General features: G+C 34.6%; 1 protein-coding gene across 5 annotated transcripts in view; it reads left to right on the forward strand.

Annotated features, from left to right (window-relative positions):
* The window catches only part of LOC124362122, a 173555-nt gene that overhangs the window by 132136 nt on the left and 16358 nt on the right, over nt 1–25061 (forward strand). For all 5 annotated transcript variants that reach the window (XM_046816332.1, XM_046816331.1, XM_046816336.1 and 2 more), the window contains 3 exons: nt 19326–19889; nt 23060–23101; nt 23331–23443. In XM_046816332.1, the coding sequence (XP_046672288.1) occupies nt 19337–19889; nt 23060–23101; nt 23331–23443 (708 nt within the window). In that variant the 5' untranslated portion in view covers nt 19326–19336. The remainder of the gene's footprint in view (nt 1–19325; nt 19890–23059; nt 23102–23330; nt 23444–25061) is intronic.

Below are 25061 nucleotides of genomic sequence, written 5' to 3' on the forward strand. Positions count from 1 at the left end.
CACACGGGTATTAAAATAGAACGGTGTTTGTTTGAAAGGCGAGGCCGATCACCTTTTAAGCCTTATTCTGTCCGTCCTCATGGGTTACTGGCAAATGCGAGGATCTTATCAAACAAGATAAGGAAGAGATTCGATACAGTAAAAAGGTCGATGGTACTGGCACAAAATGCTAAGGCCACAGACAGGATTTGAACCTACGCTATCTCTCAGATCTAAAATTCGACGTTTTCGATCGGTCGGCCATAGGAACTCCCAATAATGTTACATATTATTGTCACTGTTATAGTTTGTCCAACCACAAATAATTACATAAGCTTTGAAAAATACGTTTATAGCATTTACTGTAACAAGGCAATAAACACACAAAAGGTGTCATCCTTGGGCAGCTCCATAACATAAAATTGTGTAAAATCAAGAAGGTAAGGCTATGTTTTTGATAGTGAGCTAGTTTATATACAATTATAGAATTGGTTTGATGATTTACTACTGCATGATTTAATCGCATAAATATGACGTATGAAATATGGTTTGTCTTTATAAAGTTATGCAATACAACGATAACTAATTTAAATATTGTCCTTGGTCTTCAACTTTTATGTTAGCGCAACGTACTGATCCTACAATCTATAGTTTTTTTATTTGTAAGAATATTTTATTCTTAGTACACTTTTTTGTTATTTATAACAGTTTTATAGAATGGAATATTCTGTGTAGGTAATATTCCAAATTGTATTCAGTTTTACACAGACTGTTCGGTTTCAGTTGTCTTGTTCTTTTCTTCTCACATTCTCTTCTAAACCTCCCCTCCCCTATTCATATTGATGATCATAGGTATCAGGAATACCACAATACACCTGGAGGAGCAAATTGTTCTCATACATGATTAAAAAAAAAACAAATGAATACACTACAATCCAGGATCCAAAAGGTAATTAGCATATAAGCACCTTTTTTTTATTTAATCCATAGAGAAATTTCATCTAAGAAAGTAAGTCAATCGTCAGCCGCACTACTTTTGTTGAAGGTTGAAATAGAGGGTATCAAACGAGTGGAAAATATAAACAATAATGTTTCCTCAAATCATATTTTTCTTAGCTTGTCACACTTATAACCCATCGCCAGAATGCAAATAAATGTTTAAATATTTATAACCAGCGCCAATTAACATGTTACATAGACCGACCATCTGACTTAACGATTTAAAATGTTTTATTTAGTTGTTTTACGGGTATATAACTATATTTATTCGTCTGGCGGTAGGTTTTAACTTTGAGTGTGCCAAGCTAAAAATTATGACCTGAAAAAATATTTTAACCCTTTTGATACTCTCTCATTTCGACCTCCACGGAACTAGCGCGGCTAACTATCGATTCTTTCTTAGAAGAAATTTTTTATCGATTCCAAGAATAATCGGATTGTGTGTTTTTACAGTGCAAATATTGTGTCTCGGATTCCAGACTATAATGATTGCTAACAATGTTCATAACAGATGTGGGTGGTCTCCTGTTTGTGGAATATCGATAAACACACATGAGCTGTTGTCCTTAAGTCCTCTATTTGACGTGTTTACTCTGCAATGTATCCCGGGGGATCTTCGAACTATCTCCATGGTGTGTAGGCAGTACTATAGACAATAGAGCACTCTGAATCATACAGTGGTGGTTTAGTCCTCTCTTCCATCATGTATAGGTTCGTTGATTGATTCCTCCTACTGTTTTTGGCACAAATCCAGTTTTCTTTAATCTAAGGCAATGAAGTTATATTATTTCTATACTATTGAAGTATCTATATTTTACAAATGCGCCAAAAGCAGTACAGATACCAAAAATAGCGTTAGAATGTCACAGTTATTATTTAAGGTGGTGCAATCATTCTGGAGTTTCAAAATATTTTTATGTAAAATTCATAGCTCTTTAAGACATAAATACGGAAAATGTTGGAAAAAATAGTCGCTCCTTGTGAAATTACAGAAAGCTGGGAGTGTAGACCATTTTGTAATTAATTTCAAATTAACACACGTGGAGATAACGTGTGAAATATGAGTTACACATACAGGGAGTGACTCTTGTATTCACAAAATAAAACAATTTCAAAATTTTGTTTAGAAAACAATTTATTAAAAATATTATATTTATTTAAAAAATATCTAATTTATTTAAGTAATAAACGAATAAGAAACACGTCACTCCTTGTAGCTGTAACACATCTACATACTGAAAATATTTCACCTATTTTATCTTCGTCCGTTTTTATTTGGGCCTGATTACAAAATTGGCTAAAACAGCAAATTTTAAGTGCTTGTAATTTCACTAGAAGTTATATAAAAACACGTTAAACTGTTTTTGTATTCTGGGAAGCTAGCTTAAGGAACTACAAATTTTACATACAATTTTTTTTTTTAATCGAAGCGTAAAATCGACTGCATCATCGTAATCTATACCTTGCTATCAGAAACAGCAACAATGATTAACTATTTAAAAATGATTGTGACAACAAGTATGTGTGAATGTATGTAATAGTTATTACAAAAATATTTATTCGGCAAATATCTGAAATATTCACGGCATTCAATTGGCTGAAAACAGTAAAGCCAATACTTGACATGCAGCCAAACTCTGTGTGTGTATGACTGTACATGTTATAGCAACCGTATGTTCTGTTCGATTTTCACAAAATTCGGCACAATCGTTTCTCTAGTAAGTACGAAACCCAAATTTGTTCTTCAACCACCAACAGTTTTATATTTAATGGTTCTTGATACTGAAGCGACGTTATTGTATAGGTTGATCCCAAAATCAAGGCTCGACCTCAATCGACTATGAGTAGAGAGGGTGAAGACTTTAGGATGGAAGCAGAGAATCAAATGGCTAGTCTGAATAGAATAGCAGTTTCTTGATTGAATTCATCGGACCAAGAATGTGGCGTAGGTATATTAAGGCTTATGTCAACTCTGGATTTATAATGATCAAGTCAACAAGTCAGAAAGTATCATGACCATAAAAGCAATGCTACTTAGTCTCGTCTGTAGTAAAATGACCTTGAGTTTTTTCCCACAAATAACAATATTAATCCTCATGCAGTTTTACGCTCTTGCTGTTAATCGCAGCAATGTGGGAGGGGGTATCATTTTAAATATATAATTAATACACATTCAAACTATATTTATATTTATTTTTTGCAAAAAATATACTTTTTGCATTATTTAAACGACGAAGTACAACAAAGTTTGAGACTTCTTTTACAAAAACCAATAAAATATCGAAAAACTAAAAGTCGTTTGTATCTTTCAGATGAAACGTCTTCCATAAGTGTACGACTAAAACTAATGGCGGAAATTCATGGAGTTTAGCACTTATGGAGAAAAAAAACTAAAGGTCATTTTACTACACCTGGCTATTAACACTATTCTCAGATACTTTATAAAAGGTGAACGAGTAATTTTATAAGGGCATTCCAAGGGAAGGTATGATTAGAAAATAATTCTTCGTGTAACCTATTATGCAATTTAGAAAGCGCATTTTGTATATAATTCTTGCAGATTCCCCTTACAGTATAGTCAAAGATACACTTGGTAGAAGTGTCCCTAGTTGTATCACGTTGTACAGCACAACGCACGTCGTTGAAGTTTACAACGCTCGCCGAGGCCAGTGCCATAACTCAAGTTTACAGCGTGCGTTATGGCTATCAACGGCTATAACAGATGCATGAACCGTAAAATTTTTCATTTGGCTACCAAGGAGCGTAGTGTTTAATATTGGGGCCAGCTCACACTGCTACATTAACGTCTGATAGTGAACATATTAAAATATATAATGCGACACAGTATAAGTTTCTTTGTTAAAAGTGTGTTATTGTCGGTGTATGATTAGGAATGATAACAGGATTTCGGACATTTGCATAGTTATGTGTTAAAATATATTGCACAACGTTTCGCGAATTGGAATTCACCCTCTTCTTCAGGTGTCTTCTCAATTATTTTAGACATAGGTTAAGCGTACTACAAAGCCCCTAAGATTTCTGGTGCGGACGACGTGTTGTCTGGTACACTGGTTCTGTACGCAGAGACATTGTTTAGGACCATTCTCACAAGTCGGGACCTAGAGGTATGTGTCTGGTTTTATTCACGTACAACTTGTTCTGCTCTCAAGTTAGACCAGTTAAACTTCGTCACACATAAATTAATTAATGCTAGTAGTTTAGCCTAAAAAAATATTTCAATACAATTAAGAAGTATAAACCAGCTATAACACTTTGATCGTTTCTCTGAATTTGAAATGTACATAGTAAGAATAAAAAACAAATAAAAGTGTTATAGATTTGTTTGTTTTAAATTTAAACTATTTTCTTTAATTTTTTTTATAGTTGAATTTGTAAAATTATTCCAAATGTAACACATTCACCATTACAAGCGAATCGTATTTTATTAAGTTTTTATCAACTGTAGATAACTTGATACTATCAATGATACAAATTACTGGGGGTCTGTTGTACAGAGGACGTTTCAACATACATTAACTCCTTCTATTCAGATTCCTTTGAATGTTTCTAAAGTAAAGCTGATTCAATAATCAATTTTTAATCCATCAAGTTGTGTATGCATACAAGATTATTCTTTAATGGAATTTTATCTCCACATTATAACTGAGGGTAGTAATAAACGCTTACAAATTACCCACGTAAATCACCAGGCTTCTACTTGCGTTTAATTCTAATAAAATGCACTATAAATACGTTTGAATAATATTAAATAGATTTTCTGACGAGCCATTGATATTGCACACGAAGCCCGTGATACCGCTAAGCCTGTTCATCAGACCTCAGAGAGGAATAATCGTGATTACCACCCGTGATTACTCATCGTAACCGCAGTGATTACCAATCCGAAAGAGATTACCATTGTAAATCCTTTATCAATAACAAAATTATATTGGACGTATATTGAATTGTGTGTATATTAATTGGGAAAAAGGTAAATCTGGTGTCAATCCTCAAGGCTATCTGGAAGTGAGTTCACACTGAACATGTGAGAAGGTGGAGGGGTTCTGCAATCTCTTCTCAAGACGTAACGTCTGATCTTCTCTCCTTAAGTAGATCGTTGCCTTCTCTGGTTGGGGCCTTCTCTGGTTGGCCATTCTCCAAAGGATCCACTCTGTAGAATGTGTGATGAGCAGGAGGAAACTGATGAACACCTATTGATTGCTCCGTCATATCAAGGGAAGTTAAGCCATATTTGGCACTCTGGACAAAGGTTGTGAATTTTCCCAGGAGGACCTGATCTGATCCTAAAAGAACTGGTAGACCTCTTCCGGAGAGCACAGCCCTTGAGGCTTCAGAAGAATAAATCTGACTATGTAGTAATAGTGAATTGCTACAAAACGTTTAAGATCAAAATAGATTTATACCTTAAATTATTTCCTTTACATCAAATTGTTCCATTTTTATAGACGAAAATTACCTAATTTCTGAATTTCCAGGTGACAAAGCATACAGATATAAATCAACTCAGTGGTTCAGTTTGATAATTAGTTACTTCTTGGAAGTTTCGAGTTTAACGGCAGTGTTTCGCAGTTTGCGTTAGAGGCGGTTAAGTTGAAGAGGCTATAAATAAATAGAGGGGTTCTGCAGTCTCTTCTCAAGACGTAACGTCTGATCTTCTCTCCTTAAGTAGATCGTTGTCTTCTCTGGTTGGGGCCTTCTCTGGTTGGCCATTCTCCAAAGGATCCACTCTGTAGAATGTGTGATGAGCAGGAGGAAACTGGTGAACACCTATTGATTGCTCCGTCATATCAAGGGAAGTTAAGCTATATTTGTCACTCTGGACAAAGGTGGTGAATTTTCCCAGGAGGACCTGATCTGATCCTAAAAAAAACTGGTAGACCTCTTCCGGAGAGCACAGCCCTTGAGGCTTCAGAGGAATAAATCTGACTATGTAGTAATAGTGAATTGCTACAAAACGTTTAAGATCAAAATATACTTATACCTTAAATTATTTCCTTTAGATCAAATTGTGCCATTTTATAGACGAAAATGACCTAAATTCTGAATTTCCAGGTGACAAAGCATACTGATATAAATCAACTCAGTGGTTCAGTTTGATAATTAGTTACTTCTTGGAAGTTTCGAGTTTAACGGCAGTGTTTCGCAGTTTGCGTTAGAGGCGGTTAAAGTTGAAGAGGCTATAAATAAACCGAGGGTGGTGTAAGTAGGGCAGAGGCCGGGGTTCGCGTTCCAGATACGGTACGGATAGGCGGTTTAATGTATGAGGTCTTTGGCGCAACGTCACGCTTGTCCATCGATTGAGGTAAAGTACCTGAGCGGAATGGGACTAGGTTAATACGGGCTTTGGTGACATTACATCGATTACACGGCACGATTACAATAGTACCCGACATCGCGAACCTTTGTAATCCATCTGATAGTGTCCTGATGGTAACCTTCCCGGAACAGCTGGTCTGTCTGCAAATATCTGCTGCCTTTATACATATCTACTTTTATCACCGAATCTCTTGTTATACGATATCGATATTTTTTAAGACAGCTGTGATTTATCATACAGACAATTATTATCGTCGACATGTAACAGGGACAAGTAAATCATACAAATACTCCTGATGATGTTGTACCTTCTTGATATAAATATTGCTTTTTATATTATCCTGCACAAATAAAACAGCTGTTTTTGATACTTCATAAAGTGATTGTTTTCCTTGTTGGTATTATTATAACAGACATTTGGAAAATCAGCTGGTGCACAATTCAAGTTATTTTTAAATGCGCTAAGCTCAAACTGTGGTATTGTTTCAATAGAAGTAAATTATAAAACACAGCAATTTTATGTTTTTTACACTTCGCCGTATTTCTATGTTAAATTGTTGTGCAATAGAAAGTGAAATTAAACGTGTAAATTTTACTTCTGTTTCCATCATGATGAAAAAAAATTTTATGCAAAAAGGAGGACAAGTGTTTTAATACATATGTTCGTAAAACAAGATTGGGTACCGAAAACAATCACTTTTGCTCCTAGTGATGAAAACTATTGCTCGATTAGTAGCAAACTACCCTTTTAGCACAGCTTCTTTATAGCTCATTTGAAATTTCTGAAATATTACTAAATAAAATGCATGTGACAAGGAGGTCCCCAATAAAAAACACCATGTACTTTGAGGTGATTAACATTCAAATTAATTTGCTACAGACAATATCTCTCCTTTTTATAATTTTCTTTAATGAGTTCTATGGTGACTAGGGCAAAAAAATGGTTCGGCTTTTCTCAAAGTGGGAAATCCGTTCATTTATTCCTATTTGTTTTACCTTTATTTTATTCACATATTATCAGAGAGGGACGGAAATGCATTATGCACATTGGTAGACATCCAATAGTGTGGGGTACCCTCGACAATAAAAACTTCTCCTGTACTTTTTCGGATACTAACCTGGAAACTGTTTTTCAGCAGGTGGCATCAGTCTTGCTCTTAGGGACTTTTAAAGACCTAATCCGCATCCTGGAATGTCTATCGTCTTTTTGCGGAGGGATGCTCTGGAGTATTATATGTATTGATGTAGATGGACTTTGATAACAAACGTTCCTACCACTATTTTGGGTTGATTTTACGGACCGTGAAAATTACATAGCACAGCTTGCACTAAACTTATATTTCAAGTAAGTTCTATTTTTTAAGTGTTGAACGTTTCAGCCAAGGGGATGTTTTGTGGGATGTCATTTTTTGAAAACTATAGTAATCGGATGTCATAGGCGTTTTTAAAGTGTCTGTGTAATTCATAGGCAAAAGATGGCATTGGGAAGATCAGTAGGGACCTCGCTTAAATACAAAGACCACGAAAGTGTACAGACAAATTTCATGGGTTGTTACGACTATTTTATGAGTATCTGACCTCTCTGACAGTTATTGTCACCTCTCGTTGAGCCAGCCACTGAGAGGCCAATGTCAGTGCTACGTGACAGACAACCAATGGTTACAAAGAGAATACTGTCAAGCTTGGTTGTTACAAGTCATATTTATTTATCCCTCTTTGTATTCTTCAGCTAGGCATCTTCGTGTTAAATTCACTTCTACTGTAAGTGTAACATCAAGAATTCATTCTGGGCAATGAATTGTAATTGAAACCAGTACTGGGGTACTGGTTTTATATCAAAATAATCTCGTACTTTATGTTTCTTACCAGTTTTTTGTCATCTCAGGTTAAATATTGCACAAATAAATATTGAGTTTAATGTCTTATTATAATAAACAATATGTTCATACAAAATATGATCACTGTTTTAACACGATATCTATAAGTAAGAAGAATTATTAAATATTAGCAATACCTTTACATTTGTCATCATTTTTAAGATGACAGGATTTGGAGATCGTTTAGTAAAACAAGAAATAAGTTTCGTGATGTGCAATCTGATATCTTCCTCGACTGGTTAGTTAACCTAACGCATAACTAAAATTAAATAAATTATACCAGAAAGTTGTGACATGTGTAAGTACAATAACTTTCAGGGAAAACAAAAAGGGCAGACCTTAACTGCACAAAAGTCTTCTAGATCGTAAAAAACTTTCAAATTGATACTCTTACAAAGAAGGATTTTAATAAAATAGAAACCGAGTGGGTATAAACGTACAAAACATTTCATTTACTCTTTATTCCTTACTTCAAAAGCTTATTATTGTCCTTTATTGGTTTTAATTGGGTATTTGTTATTTTTAATAATTTACCCTAGGATATTCTTCTATTCTTGGAAACCACCAAAGAGATATCACACAAGAGTTGTACTTAATTAAGTGTATCTTATTTCTCTTTGTGGTTCTGGCATTAATGGCTTAAGATCTCATTACTCTTTGATCTCTATAAGTTATGTTTGTCTCTGCGTATTTCTCCTTTGTACCAGACATCGTTTTATCGACGTGTCGTGTACTAGACTAATATAAACTCTTTGGAGTTGTTGAGCTTCGATTATGTTACTGGTTTGATAATTCTAAGTTTGATGACATTTGTGTATAAACAAATTGTGGCAGTCCATCGTGAATCAGCCTATGAAAGCATGATTCAATATATCGACAGTTTTTTTACATTTCCAGACAAATTGACATGACGTGTCCCTATGTCTTATTAGACATTATGTGTTATTATTACTTTCAAATTACCAGTAGATAACTAATGAGTGTCTAAGAAATAATCACAGTGGCAATAAACATTTTATATCTAAAATGTGTTGTCTTACACAACAACGTAAAAACCAAAGTTGTTTAACAATGTTATAAAATACGAAGTATGGTGGTTATCGCCTCATTTCACAGAATGGTCACACATCTTCAGTAACGGAATGGCTTTAGACGTTGTGTCAGTCGATAAGACGTTATAACATGTGTGAATGAAGTATTTCGATTGTAGCTCAACAAATGAGCAACATAAACCACAATATATGTTGCTTATATTAGTTACGAAAACTATTAAGTAAATGTAACATTTATGAAAGAGAAGAATATTGATCAAACTTTATTTGAGTAATGTTTTGATTTCTTACAGCGTTACACGCGTCCGCAGCGATTCATGCGTTCGTAGCGATTTATGTATTCACAAAGTGACACACGTTAGCAATAATTTATCAGTTGAATGTGCTACACACGTTAGCAGCGGTTAATGCTTTAACAGTATTACAGACTTTAGCAACGATTAATGCGTTCACAGCGTTACATACGTTAGCAACGATACATGCTTTCACAGAGTTACGCAAGTTCACAGAAATTAATGCTTTAACAGTATGACAGACTTTAGCAACGATTAATGCGATCACAGTGTTACATACGTTAGCAACGATTCATGCTTTCACAGAGTTACACAAGTTCACATTGATTAATGCTTTCACAGAGTTACACAAGTTCACAGAAATTAATGCTTTAACAGTATGACAGACTTTAGCAACGATTAATGCGTTCACAGCGTTACATACGTTAGCAACGATACATGCTTTCACAGAGTTACGCAAGTTCACAGAAATTAATGCTTTAACAGTATGACAGACTTTAGCAACGATTAATGCGATCACAGCGTTACATACGTTAGCAACGATACATGCTTTCACAGAGTTACGCAAGTTCACTGAGATTAATGCTTTAACAGTATGACAGACTTTAGCAACGATTAATGCGATCACAGTGTTACATACGTTAGCAACGATTCATGCTTTCACAGAGTTACACAAGTTCACATTGATTAATGCTTTAACAGTATGACAGACTTTAGCAACAATTAATGCGTTCACAGCGTTACATACGTTAGCAACGATTCATGCTTTCACAGAGTTACGCAAGTTCACTGAGATTAATGCTTTAACAGTATGACAGACTTTAGCAACGATTAATGCGATCACAGTGTTACATACGTTAGCAACGATTCATGCTTTCACAGAGTTACACAAGTTCACATTGATTAATGCTTTAACAGTATGACAGACTTTAGCAACGATTAATGCGTTCACAGCGTTACATACGTTAGCAACGATACATGCTTTCACAGAGTTACGCAAGTTCACAGAAATTAATGCTTTAACAGTATGACAGACTTTAGCAACGATTAATGCGTTCACAGCGTTACATACGTTAGCAACGATTCATGCTTTCACAGAGTTACGCAAGTTCACTGAGATTAATGCTTTAACAGTATGACAGACTTTAGCAACGATTAATGCGATCACAGTGTTACATACGTTAGCAACGATTCATGCTTTCACAGAGTTACACAAGTTCACATTGATTAATGCTTTAACAGTATGACAGACTTTAGCAACGATTAATGCGTTCACAGCGTTACATACGTTAGCAACTATTCATGCTTTCACAGAGTTACACAAGTTCACTGAGATTAATGCTTTAACAGTATGACAGACTTTAGCAACGATTAATGCGATCACAGTGTTACATACGTTAGCAACGATTCATGCTTTCACAGAGTTACACAAGTTCACAGAGATTAATGCTTTAACAGTATGACAGACTTTAGCAACGATTAATGCGTTCACAGCGTTACATACGTTAGCAACGATACATGCTTTCACAGAGTTACGCAAGTTCACAGAAATTAATGCTTTAACAGTATGACAGACTTTAGCAACGATTAATGCGTTCACAGCGTTACATACGTTAGCAACGATTCATGCTTTCACAGAGTTACGCAAGTTCACTGAGATTAATGATTTAACTGTATGACAGACTTTAGCAACGATTAATGCGATCACAGTGTTACATACGTTAGCAACGATTCATGCTTTCACAGAGTTACGTAAGTTCACAGAGATTAATGCTTTAACAGTATGACAGACTTTAGCAACGATTCATGCGTTCACAGAGTTACGCAAGTTCACAGTGATTAATGCTTTAACAGTATGACAGACTTTAGCAACGATTCATGCGTTCACAGAGTTACGCAAGTTCACAGTGATTAATGCGTTAACAGTATGACAGACTTAAGCAACGATTCATGCGTTCACAGCGTTACACGCAAGTACAGCGATTCACGCGATCACAACTTTACACAAATATTAATAGCGATGTAGTCATTTACATCGGTGAACGTGTTCACAGCGATGAACGTGTTTGCAGAGTTACTGGCGGTTTACAATGTTTCGACGTGACAGAACAAACAACAGTAAGCTATGTTTGTAAGTGACACGATACTATACTGTACTGTATGTAACAGTTAGTTGACAATGCAATCCACAATAGTTATAGCTAACACAAACAGTCCTGGCTGATTGGTTTAATTAATGTTAATGTAAGACCAGTGCAGGTGTCGTGACCCCATCAGTAACAATAATGCGTTGCCTCCTAATAGTTCTACACGTATTTAGATAGAATTTAACCCGATACAAAATGTTTAATGTATAACAAGATGGAAAACAAACAGCGCAAGAATTTATCATTTATTTATACGTTATAATGAATTGAAAACTGTACTTATTATTGAGGCGAAGTTAGAGCTTCAAAGTCCCCTTTGCCTCTTAACCTCCAAACTCCAATTTAGAAAATATGATTATCCCTACTAAAACATTAATTTGGTATGTAGAACTAAAATAATCAAATGGAATTTTTATAAATTTTCAACTAGTAATTACATTCCTTTGTTTATAGCTTGTTATTGGCGAAGGAAGGTTTGAAAGGATAACATGATTTCGGACATTTGCCATCGTTATAGGTTATAAAAGGTGTAACACAACTTTTCGAGGATTAGAATCCATCCTCTTCGTCAAGTGGGAAGGGTATTGACACAACCAGAAGCTGCTTGGAACTGCGCAGGATGCAAGTCCAGAGCACAAATCACAAGTATGAGGATCACAATCACACATCACACTAGCACCAGCGACCAAAGAATACCATTTGGTCGCTGACTAGCACAGGCTACAGTGGGATACTTACAAGAATGTCGTAATTACAGGAAGAACAAACTTTAAAGTGTTTCCGTAGAAGAGAGATATACGCTATATTGTGGTTTAGCTTACGATACGCCAGTGACAGATTATACGCGTGTAGCGGATATTCGTCTGCCCCTTATGTTTTCTAGAGAAGCCCAGGGGGCGCGGACAGAGACGTACGTGTCTAGCGATAGAAGTTGATTCATTTCTGAATATATGTAATAAAGTATGGGTTAATTAATCGAAAAGAAAGCATTATAATTGAATCACCATTATGTTTTTTGAAGATTTTTTTATCCGAATGAACTATTTAGCAAAATTAAGTGTGGTGGTAAATCTGATTTTACCTCGCTTACATAGCATCGATTTTATAAATGCTTTTTATATACTTCGTCGTTACATGCGAGTTCAATACAACTTTATATGATGAGCTTTATTACTTAGAAATTTAAATTTGTAATTATTTATCTATAAATTATTATCCGATATAAAACACCTTCGCTTGTGCTAACAAATTAACAACTTATATATAGTTTCAGAGGTACCATTGTTTAAATAAAACTATTGGCTCGTGGCATTAACTGCTGCTTTGTATGCATTTCAATTAAACAGAATGCTATAATAATTCAATAAACAATAATATTCGTAATGTTTATGTTTACATCTGTTTTTGTTCTCACCAGCGGGTATATGTATAACAGATTGTTAATAAAGTCCTTCCGGTTCTGTCTGAAAAAGTAGGTAGATTTTGTGACAACTGAAATATTATTAATATATTCTCATAGTATTACAAGTACTCAATCTCTCGAAAATATCTTTAAGATTACAAAAAATAGTTTATAAAAACGAGTTTAGAAAATGCTATAAGCATTCTAGAACACTTTATATTTTTATCTCTATGTTTGTAAATGATAGGGTCTGAACGGTCTCCATATTGACATGAAATACAAGCTAGCCGAGATATTCAGAAGACAAAATTTCGTACCCAGTTTTTACATTTTTGGCATTCCTGTTCTCATGGCTAATCGATTTCTCTAAAACCGTTAGAGATACAAAAAAAAATGTAACTTACAAAATGTTGTGGAAAATTTTATACGCATTCCAGAAGACCTTTTTTGTTATCTAGATTCATAGATATTATTCTTTACGATATCAAAGGGATAATAAACACAATAAAGTAGCTGTATCGAAGATTCTAGCGGCTTGTAAAAAGCGTTTTCCGACCGTAATCTTGGCGTAACCGTAAAACGTCCAGTCCAGGTGTAGAAGTAGAACCGTTTCATGTGTGTGAAGGGGAGGGGAAAGGGTTGAAGCTTAGGTGGTTAACCACAGACCTCTAAACCACAACCAGTGGTCCGCACTCAACTGGAAACATGTGACTGTGACCTCCCCCCGCACTCATCCACAGCACTTTAGTGACACTGTCCACCTCGTTTGTTCCTCTATCCTTTGTGTAAACTTGCGCTTTGGCAATAATTTCAGAGGTCACGGTCATTGTGTAACGTCTAACAGCTCGTGAACTTGGAACAATATGGCAACCAACACGGGATCAAAGTTCTGCATGTCTGTCAGGCTACTTGATCCTAGCACAGTGTGTTATTCAAAAGGTGTATTGTGTGTGTTTAGAGTACAAGTTCCCTAACGTTTTCATAAACGTTCTCCATTTATAAGCGTTAAAATTGGAATTGTTACGATTCTCCACGTTAAGAGCATGTTGAAGTGATGGCCATCTTGATTTCAGCACATTTATAACCTTTATTTTCATCGTAGTCCATAAACGAAATAAGTTAAAATATCGTAATTTTTTGCTGCGGTCTCACCGAAGTCGGACTATGCGTTAATTCTTTTGTTTAAAAAATGAACTTATTTATGTCAAATTAAAAAAACGACAAAACAAGCCAATAATTATAAAAAAAAAAACGCCGGAACAGTAAATATAAAATATTAGCAAATAATTTTGATCAGAGTGTCCACTAGATTGTGGCGCCATGTTTTCTATTCATAACGTCGCTGTAGTGTGATAAAAGTATCCAACAATTCTGATTTAGATTCCGAGCATTCTTGGGCTGCGATGTGTGATCGGAATGGATCTTACTGGTTAGATCGTGAAGAAGCAACTTATACCAGGGCTACATTTGAGACATGTATAAATATGGAGAATTTAGTGAGGGGAGGTGCGAACTAGAGCTAGGGTTCTTCCGGATTCCTGAGGGTTTGAAATATGGATTCTCCTCAGGTAGATCTATCTCACAATAATATTGAGCTTTGTAACTTACTGGCATTGCTTTTAACCTTTTTCATTTACAATGTTCCTACAAATAAAATTTTTCTTTGATCTCGAATTCTTTAGTGAGAAATAATAGGGAAATTTTAAGTGCTGTAATTGTTTTTAAATCGAATGTAGCAGGTAATGCGACTACGAGTACATTCATCTGATTGACGATATCATTCACATCTATAAATTAATAGTTTAACTCTGGGAAAATGTAATTTAAAATAGTGATTCATGAGACTTTTTTAGATTGTTTATAACTCGTATTAAATTTATCGTGAACTTAATCTTGAGGTTGCGTTTGTTGCAACATCAATCTGTCCGAAAAATCACTTATTTCTATTAATACACTATTATTTAAAAGTACGAGTAGTATTCCAGGTTATATTTGTACATGCTGTAAAGTACTTGTATTGAATACTGTTACGTATGGAGAGAGGCACCACTGTAGGTGTATAGAAATGAAAGGACTGTTTATTGTTAACACGTGGTAGTGTATGTTACGGGAGTCCTAAGCTCACTGACGTGGTTGGGCGGAAAGAGGACGCAGGGCAGAAAAGGTGTAATGTACTTGTATTAATATTATGTTATATTCGTATAAGTACATTACACATACAACTGTTCATCGATTGACTTTAGATTATTAGACTTCAATCACATATCCGTAAGTAAAATTTAAAAATCTTGAACTTCCAATTTTCTTTCCTGAAATAATTTTATTTATGAGTTCAAAATACAAATTATCTACGATTAAGTGTGAAAAATGTAATTCTGAATACCGAACACGTGGAAACAAAAAGTAATGGGTTGGTTAGAATATGCCTTGCGTCATCAGTTCATCTCTTCATCTAGATCACACTGAGTGGCTGCTGGGTAAATGAGATAGAACTTTTTTTTCGTCTAGGTGTCTCTGTTGTCGAAAGAATACAAAGAGTTTGTTTTGGACGATCCTTTTTTGGATCTCTTCAGGCGGCCGAAGACTCCAGATTCCAGAAGTCAAATCTGTGACAGTGTCATATTCCAAACGTTGTACTGAGCGGAAGTGGAACGTTCTCAATATACGCTATAGTTGTTAAACAGTTAATAAAATTCCGGGTATGTAACTGCTTGTAGGCCAACTACACGACGGACTTTGCGTGCAAAACCTTTGAACTGATGAAGTTGACGAGTCGACTCACTATTGTGTCCTGGTGTCTTATCGTCCTAGGCTAAAGTTTAGTATGTAATAGCCTACTATTCAGTATATAAACATAGTCGTACACATATTCCGCAAAAATGAACAATATTTGTTACTTTTATAGATTATTGTGGGAGTGTGGGAGAGTTTAGATCCATGTCACATTTCGCAGTCTGAGCTCTGACACTGTCACACACTTGACTCCTGAAATCTGGAGTTCACGTCCATCTGAAGGGATCCAGCTAGACCGAAACAGTAAAGTACCTTTACAATACTACTTCATACTTAGCACTCTCGGCAACACAATTTGTTCTTAGTTGTTTTCGAGTTGCATCGTTTCAACCTCAGAAACGCCTAGGCTACAGAAGAGCTCCGCCTGGTTTGTTCTGAAGAAATCCAGAGTAATCTTGATAAGGAGGAGAAAATTCTATGAGAATGCTGAAATTATGGCAAGTACTAAGTAGTATTGCAAGGTACTCATCAGTTTCGGTTTTGCTGGATCCTTTCAGAGGGATGTGGACTCCGATTTCAAGAGTAATGTCTGTAACAGTACCAGATTTCGGACTCTCCACTAAGCGGAAGGTGAAACTGGAGCTAAACTCAACATTCCCATTGACGTTGCTATGGTAGGAAGGGTTAATACAATTGAATTTTGAGTTTTCCCGTTCACCTTTTTTTATTGCAGTTTCTGGTATCAGATCCAGATGCTGCAATAAAAGGAAGGTGAACTGGAAAACTCAAAATTCAATTGAATTAACCCTTCCTACCATAGCTATGTTATGTGTAGAAACCTTGATGGTTCCACCTAGCTTAGAGATCGTGTCTATCACATCGTAGTTCACTCAATTGTGTACCTGATGAAAGACTACCACTTCACCTATTTATAGGTGTCACTGATATCAAAACGATGTTGTTTCGTTTTGAGCTTTTTCGTCGTTGACTTTCTTTGGGTCTCTTCGGACAAACATGACTTGAAACGTGACTTGATTCCAAGAGTCAAGTCTGAGACAGCGTCAGATACCAGACGCTGCAATAAAAGGAAGGTGAACTGGAGCTAAACTAAAAATTCATTTCGCATTGAATCAACCCTTCCTCTACCATAGCTATATTATATGTAGAAAATTCGGTCGCTCCGCCGCGCCGTGCTTAGAGAGTGTCTATCACATCGTAGTGCACTCAGTTGTGTAGGCCTACCTGATGAGACAATGAGACTACCACTCTACCTATTTATAGGTGTCACTGATATCAAAACTATGTTGTTCGTTTTGAGCTTTTTCGTCGTTGACTTTCTTTGGGTCTCTTCGGACAAACATGACTCCAGATTCCAAGAGTCAAGTCTGAGACAGCGTCAGATACCAGACGCTGCAATAAAAGGAAGGTGAACTGGAGCTAAACTAAAAATTCATTCGCATTGAATCAACCCTCTCACCATAGTTGTGTTTTGGGAATATGCAACATCCCATCGACCACTGAACGAACCTATCCTGCTCGTCAAACATCGAAAAGGACCCGTCTGTTGTTTACATGAGACCGCGATACAAACCAGGACGACTATTGATTATAGCAATCATAATCATCGAAGTGTTGAAACCCGACTTCTGATTTCGAAACTGATTGTGGTGAGAGTATATATTGTGACATAAACTCGCCTAGTGTTAACATAGACAATAGAACTTGTCCTTGAATTCAGTGCCAATAACATAATTTGCACATAGATTAGGTTAAATCTAATCAAGTAGAGATTAAGATAGTGAAGCAGAGACGGACCTGAGGAGTGAAGACGACAATAGCTGGCTGCTAGTTATCCCTGCCATTCTCTCATAAATCATTGTCTTCCTTGGGAACAGAATACTGCAGTGAACAGTTAATTGACTTTCTATAATGTGGGAAAATAAGGCCCCCTTCTCCCAGCGCGGGTTTCTCCCGACTTTCATGCGACTTTTAACCCGACACTAATTATTCTTATTCGGTTCCCAGTCATAACACGGCCCGGGTTACCACATCATTGTTAGGTATACGGGAAGACAAACAGCGGTTAGAGGAACTCCACTTGGAGTAATTAATTAGCGGTCATTCTTTTTTGCTACATTTAATGGAGGAATATGTTAATCAGTAATCAGCTACGCCACTACATAGTAATTAATTAGTTTTTGCTACAGTAAAATTACATTCGGTCAAGTTTAATTCTAGGCGGGCCAAAAGGACTGGTAACTAAAGTGCACATTAAAAACTTTTAAATAACAAAGCCTTTGTTTTAAGCGCCGAAGCTAATGTAAAATGATGCCACAACAAACATTTCACATTTGAAAGAGTAAACTATACAGATACGAAACATTAACACTATGCTTGACTGAAGATAATTTTTAATTACAAAAAATAACAATCGTGTGTATGCACTTGTTGTAATTGGCTTTTTTGCCTCTCTTTCAATTAGTACCAGGAATTATTAATTAGAGTCTCAATTAATTATCAGGATAATCTCAATGTCAGAAGTTAGCTCGTCTACATTTTTTTAGAACCTTCCACAATAACAACCATTTCTAGATATTACAGCATTAAGTGTTTCCTCTAATGTCAATATTGTACTACAAGAATTTTTAAATTTACCTACCAAGAATAGTTGTTTACCTACTAATATGATATTGAAAAATAAATCAAAGAAAATAAAATAAGTACCATTAAATGTAACCTTGGACATATAACGCAGCTATTATGGGAAGGGTTGATTCAACGTGAATGTTGAATTTAGTTCTAGTTTCAATTCACCTCCATTTTAGTGCAACGTCTGTAATATGACGATGTCCCAGACTTGACTCCTGGAATCTGGACTCACGTTCGTCTGAAAATGTCCAAAACGTTGGTTGGTGACGAAGAAACCCAAAATGAACTCTTTACATTATTTCGACATTAGAGACACATAAGCTACAAAATATAGTATAATATAGGTGAAGACGTATTCTCATTTGTTTCATCAGGTGCACAATAAATTGAATACACTATGATGTTTTAACCACGATCTCTAAGCACGTTGAAGCAACCTAGTTTTCTGCTAATAACGCAGCTATGATGATAAGGGTTCATTTATTGTGAATGTTGACATTAGCTCCAGTTCACATTTCTCTTAGTTCATATAACATTCAAGATATAAAAATAATTTCAGATAAAAAAATGTTTAACATTTTTAGAATGCTAATTTTAAATTTAGTTATTTACACAGTGTTATGTTTCATGAATTTGTCCACTGTATAAAATGCTCTGTATAACAAAACTTGTTTCCGTTTTCTTTTGAAGGATATTTCATTGATTGCCAATGTGAGAAGTTGTAAAGTCTGACTTCTGCTTGTGACGGAAGATATCTAGGTAAATTTAGCCGTGTCGATGGGAATTTGATCAAATCGTGTGTTGTGATAGTGGTAATCCCTTACCTTAAATTAAATTCACACTTCGTCTTGTTCCAGATTAAATTGACATGGACAATTTGGCGTTCCACAATGACGAGGGCGTCCCGGCCAGGCACCCCAAGAAAATTCTGGCTCGGGCCAACTCGACCTTGACTCCGACCAACAAGTCGTGGCATCTGACCCAGGCTTCTCGGCCCAAGCTATGTCGCTGCGACTCAGTCTTGACGACCAAGCAGTGCTGTGCAGACGACGGTGACAACCACGTGGACGGGCCGACATCTCTGGACTACCCGTTCTTCGCGAAGAAGTCCCCGACGAAGAACATACTCAGCGACAACTCCCTCTGGACAAAAGAGTTCTGGTCGGATAACTTCAGCAGGCTGCACGACACTTCCCCACCGTTCCACAAGTTTCCCGCCAGCAAGTCCGGGGTGGCTACGATCTACGATCCACAGTTCCTCTCGTCCAAGTTCGGCTACAGCGGCTCCCACCACTCCGGCGACCAGGGTGGACAGGGCTGGCGCTGGACCACCCCTCCCGGCCAGAAGCTAGTGGCCCTCCTGTGTGCTCTCCTCCTCACTCTTCTCGCAACGGGGAACATCGTGTATATACTTAGGACGGGTAAATTGTTCATCCAATTTCGTTTCAAACCAATAGTTGTTAAGTGATGTCCAGCATTATAACTGGGATTTTTCAACCTTTATCAAAAAAAATTGTCTTTAAAAGTAGAGAGAGAATTAAAATTTGTTAAGCATGTTTGTTAATTTTTTCGAAGTAAAATCTGCAGCCCTCAACAAAAGCTTTATGACAACCATACCATTTGTGAGGAAATTAGCATTTTAGCAATACAAAGCAATGACTAAACCGAAAACCATGTAAAATAATCTGCCAGAAAGTTGCACTGAGATAGTTCACTAACTATTTTATTGATTCATAACATTTATTAAGTGATCTTTACTTAAAATCTTGAATATCATTTAAACCTTGAAAATATTAGGAAATTGCCAGATGGAAACCTGACAAATGTGAAAGATTTACAATAAATTCAGTATGCCTACTGCCTATATGGAAAAAGACAAAAAGTCCAATACTTTATTTTATCTTTGAGGATTAAAATATTTAACTATAACAATATTTATTAGAATTTTAAAATACTGTATTTTAAAGATAGGAAAGAAAACTTGACAGTGTATGGTAATATTTTAAAAACTATTTATGTTTTGGATCCGTTACTTTAAAACATACATTATAGTTTAACTTACAAAGATTTCAAGTCTAAAATATTGTTGCAAATATGAATTTTCATATTTTTAAATCTTCTAATATTACCTACATTTACTTTTAACTTGGTTCATTTATATAGTGCACATCATTGGTTTTCTCATACATCTTAGACAAAATTCAGTTAAATTATGTTTTCAGTATTTTTATGTAAGTAAAAAGACCATGTTGTCTACATCACTGATTACATTTTTTTTGTTTATTATCTGAGAACACAAAAAGCTTGATAGAGTTTGCCTTTTGTACTCTAAAAAGTGCCCTTAAAATTAGAAATTTATAGTGTTTAGATTGTTATACTACATTTAATATAACTGTGTTACAAATTTTAAAATGTATGATTGTCAACATCAATAACATATAATACAAGTCATAAAAATGTAAAAATCTTGACTTTAATAAATGTGTGACAAGCAAGCCCTAAATGGTTTAAAAAATTCATAAAATTTAGACTTCACTCACAGCAATAAGCGAATAAAGTCGTAATTGGTTATAAAAAATAATATAAAATAAAATGTCATGCTACTTCTCATTATAAAAATAAGATTATTTGTGTGTACAGTAGAATTGGAACATTTTTATAGTAAATCAAAATCTGAATTTTTGTTTAAAACATGTTTAATCTATGTAATTAATAGATTAATAATAATACAATGTTAGAATAAACATTTGTCATTGCTTAGTGTCACATAACCAAAACATTGATTTCTTCAAGTAAAAACTTCCTAAAATAAGCACTTTATTGTCAGCCATATATTTTATTATTTTATTACCAAACTTGATTTGTTGATGATAAGCACTATCATGTCTTTTAGTTTTTTTACTTTTGCATTCCTTTAATTTTAAATTTAATTTAATTAGTTTATTAGCATAATTTGAACAGTATAATGTTTTCTGAACAAGTCAAACCTAAATCAAGTTAATACCTAAAATTTAACACTGTATTTTTGTAACAAATTTTAATTTTAACAATAATAAAAACATAACATTAAATAGAGGTACAATGTGAATTGTATTGTACCATTCGCTGGTTTGATCAAGCAGTAAGCCGCTCGAAATATAATTAACACTCCCAAACCAGGTGAATACTGACTGGATTTTAAAGATATTTGCAGTGCTTGAGCAAATTTTATTTCATTTTGCACAGAGTTGAAAAGTTAAGTCCAAAGTCATAAAAAAATAATATTTAACACCTGAACATATAAATTCACACTAGAGACTTGGGTGTTATGAGTTACATCCCAACATAAGAGTTTCTTAAGATCCTATGAGCAATATTTAATGGAGTAAAGAAGTGAATAATTAATTTCATCTTAGCTCTTATAACAGAACAAAAATCAAGATGGTTCCCACTATTCTCCTTCTTTCCTTCTTCCTTCCACAATTTTGTACTCCTATTTCATTACTCCTTTGGGCTTAACACTAAAGGCAAAATTAATTTTAGATTTACACATGGCTAAAGGTAAAAGTGTGGTTTATGACTTCAAAAGAAGATTAGGGTTGTAATTTCTCTTTGACACAAGCAGAGTGGTGGTGCATTCTAGTGGCGAAGTGATTAATTAATATAGCATTCAGCTGGGATTAACAGCTGTTCCACTGTTCTGATGAGGTCTGTACAGCCAGCTGAGTTATTGCTTGTATAAATTCCACTGTTGAGTTTTCAATAAAGCAGTGATGCCAATAGTACAACTCAGTACAATGCTTGCCAACATCTTGTTCTATAAAATGAATTGTCAAATACTTGGAGATTGAGATATTTGTATCGCTGTAGAAGAACAAATATAAATCTGTATACAACCAACACAAGCACTCTATTTACAAAAGAACACTATTCAATATTATAGTGGTGTATGAGCAATTTAACAAGTAAAGTAGTTTATAATTTTACAGTGCATTTTATGATTGGACAAAAATCAAGATGGTACCACGATAATACATTTATGATTTTCCCCTCCCTACCTCCCTTGCTCAATATGGTAATCCCATTTGATTTACCTCATTTTATTAATCTTTAGAAGACTATAAGTCAGAAGAGAGATGGAGGAAATTGCAATGTATAACTTGTACTGTTCTAGCACTGTTTTATTCCTATAATACAGTGTTCTCCTACTTTGTATAGCAAGGACATAGCCAGCAAAGGGGATTCAAGGAATACAGACCTACCCCAAAATTTTCAATGTTTTAAATTACTTTTTTAGTAAACGATTAGTATTATTTAAATAATTTAGTATCACTGACATGTGCTGCTTAAAGATCGTTCTCAACAAAGAAACGGGTCAAGAACTTTTTAAGGAACAAAATGGGGTCCAACTCACTGTCTAATACAGAAAAATATCAGCCCCAAATTTTTTTCATGGCTTATCTTCTTGTTGTATACTGAATCTGTAGGTGTAATTTAAAACCTTTGCATCTTTTGTATGTTTTCAATTATTAATATTCATTCTTTATTTATCCTCATTTTTTATTCTGGTGTAATATCTGTGTTAATAAAATTGCTGGTCTTTGTGTTCTAGTTGAAAAACCAGTGGATTCTTCCAGCAAGGGTAACTGGGTTGGTAAGAGTGGCATCATTTCCTTTTTATATCATAATTAATGAAAAATAGCTCTTTAATGACATTCTTTGAAATTTATGGAATACACATAGTATTGATTATTTTGTTAATTGCATTATATACATATTAAATCATAATTGTAACAGCTTATTGTAACAGAGATCAGTTAAACATGATCTCTTATTTTAATTCAATGTTGAATAAGTTTAAAAAAAATAATTTATTTTTACAGATGTTGTACTTATCAGTGGAGAGTTCAGGATAACCAATGAACCCTACAGGGAGAGTCTTGCCAACCACACAACTGATGACTTCCAGAAGTTGGCAGGCCTGCTCAGTCATCAGGTCAGTGCTGGCAATTGTTATTGATCAGTATTGGCCAACTGTTAAAATTTCAATAAAATTATAAAGTGTCCTTTGTGAAAGTAAATCCTTTGAAATCATGTAACAAAACAAAATCTCTGGATTTTTTATGGAAGACAAGTAGGTTACTACAAATCATTAAACACATCCTGGGGTTTCTAGGTTATGTGAGAACTAAAACAACACAAATCTTTTTTTATGATAACAACATTAAATTAATTGAAATGCTATTTCAAATTCAAAAACTAAAAATACGACTGCAGTGGATTATAAAGTAGACAAATCTTATAATATTGACTCACAACATACATACATGTATACTGATATAAATACTATAGTGGTGTGATGAGGATACCTCCTTAATTTATCATAACCTACAGGACTGGAATATTTATATTCCCTTGATGTGCTTGAAAAGTATATCAAGATACATAAACTTCAAACTTATTGTGGGGATCACAGAACAGTTAGACGCAAGTGCTACTTTGTTAATAACACCTGTAAATAAATGTAAAAAAATACATTACAGCTTGTATTCAAATTAAATTAACATTTCTTGTTTAATGTGATGACACTTGTTTTATAATAAGAGCCAGTTATACTACCCCCCATCGTGATTTTAACCCAATTAGAACAACGTTAAACCTCAAAAACTTTTACTCCCTTACTTTTAATCGTAGAACAATGTTAAATGTCTCATTTTGAAGATAGCAATATGGATCCAAACTCTTCTTAGTTAAAAAAAAATATTTTTATTGATTAGTGATACAAAATATCTCAAATTTTGTTGTGCTTCATTGTTAAAATATGTATATTAAAAAAATAAACTTAACAAGAAAAACTAAAAAGTGTTTAGATGCATATTTCTCATATCTTAAAAATGTGTCCACCCAGTAATGCTACAGCATTAAAAGGTGAGGGCTTGAAAGAGTTTGAGGTTTAACATTGTTCTTATGAACAAAAAATATAAGGTTGTTTCCCTCTCTTTTTATAGCTCTTAGTAAATCTTAATACAAAATAAATGATTAGGTAGTCAGAATTATAGAGTACTTCCTATTGTGTCATACGAATATTTATGGAGTAAATAGTCCTATAAAATAAATTTTATAAAATTAATCAGAATTATATTTATACAAATAATTAAAATTGAAAACCCAGTATAATGTATACCAGGAGTATCATGTTCTGTTATAAATCAATCAAGTTAACCCTTAAATAATCAAAATTAATTAAGTAAAGTGTAGATCATTTCAAACTGTAGTGCTAGGACTTTATTGATACTTTCATCTATAATCACTATAAATAATTAAATTGTTGTTATCTTGTAAATATCTGCTCTGGTTATATTCAAATGTTAATTGTTTTCTCATTCAGTCATTAAAACTTAAATCCCTAAGTATTTGGAAATTAATTTTATAGCAAAAGATATGTCACTAAATATATTTTTCTATAAAATTAATTTCCAAATACTCACTAGTTAGGAAGCATTGTATTGAATTGTGCTATTGTAGCATTGCTCTAGTGGAATTACATGAGCAATAACTCAGCTGGCTGTACAGACCTCATCAGAACAGTGGAACAGCTGTTAATCCCAGCTGAA

Source organism: Homalodisca vitripennis, chromosome 5, assembly GCF_021130785.1.
Source record: "Homalodisca vitripennis isolate AUS2020 chromosome 5, UT_GWSS_2.1, whole genome shotgun sequence".
NCBI classification, from domain to species: domain Eukaryota; kingdom Metazoa; phylum Arthropoda; class Insecta; order Hemiptera; family Cicadellidae; genus Homalodisca; species Homalodisca vitripennis.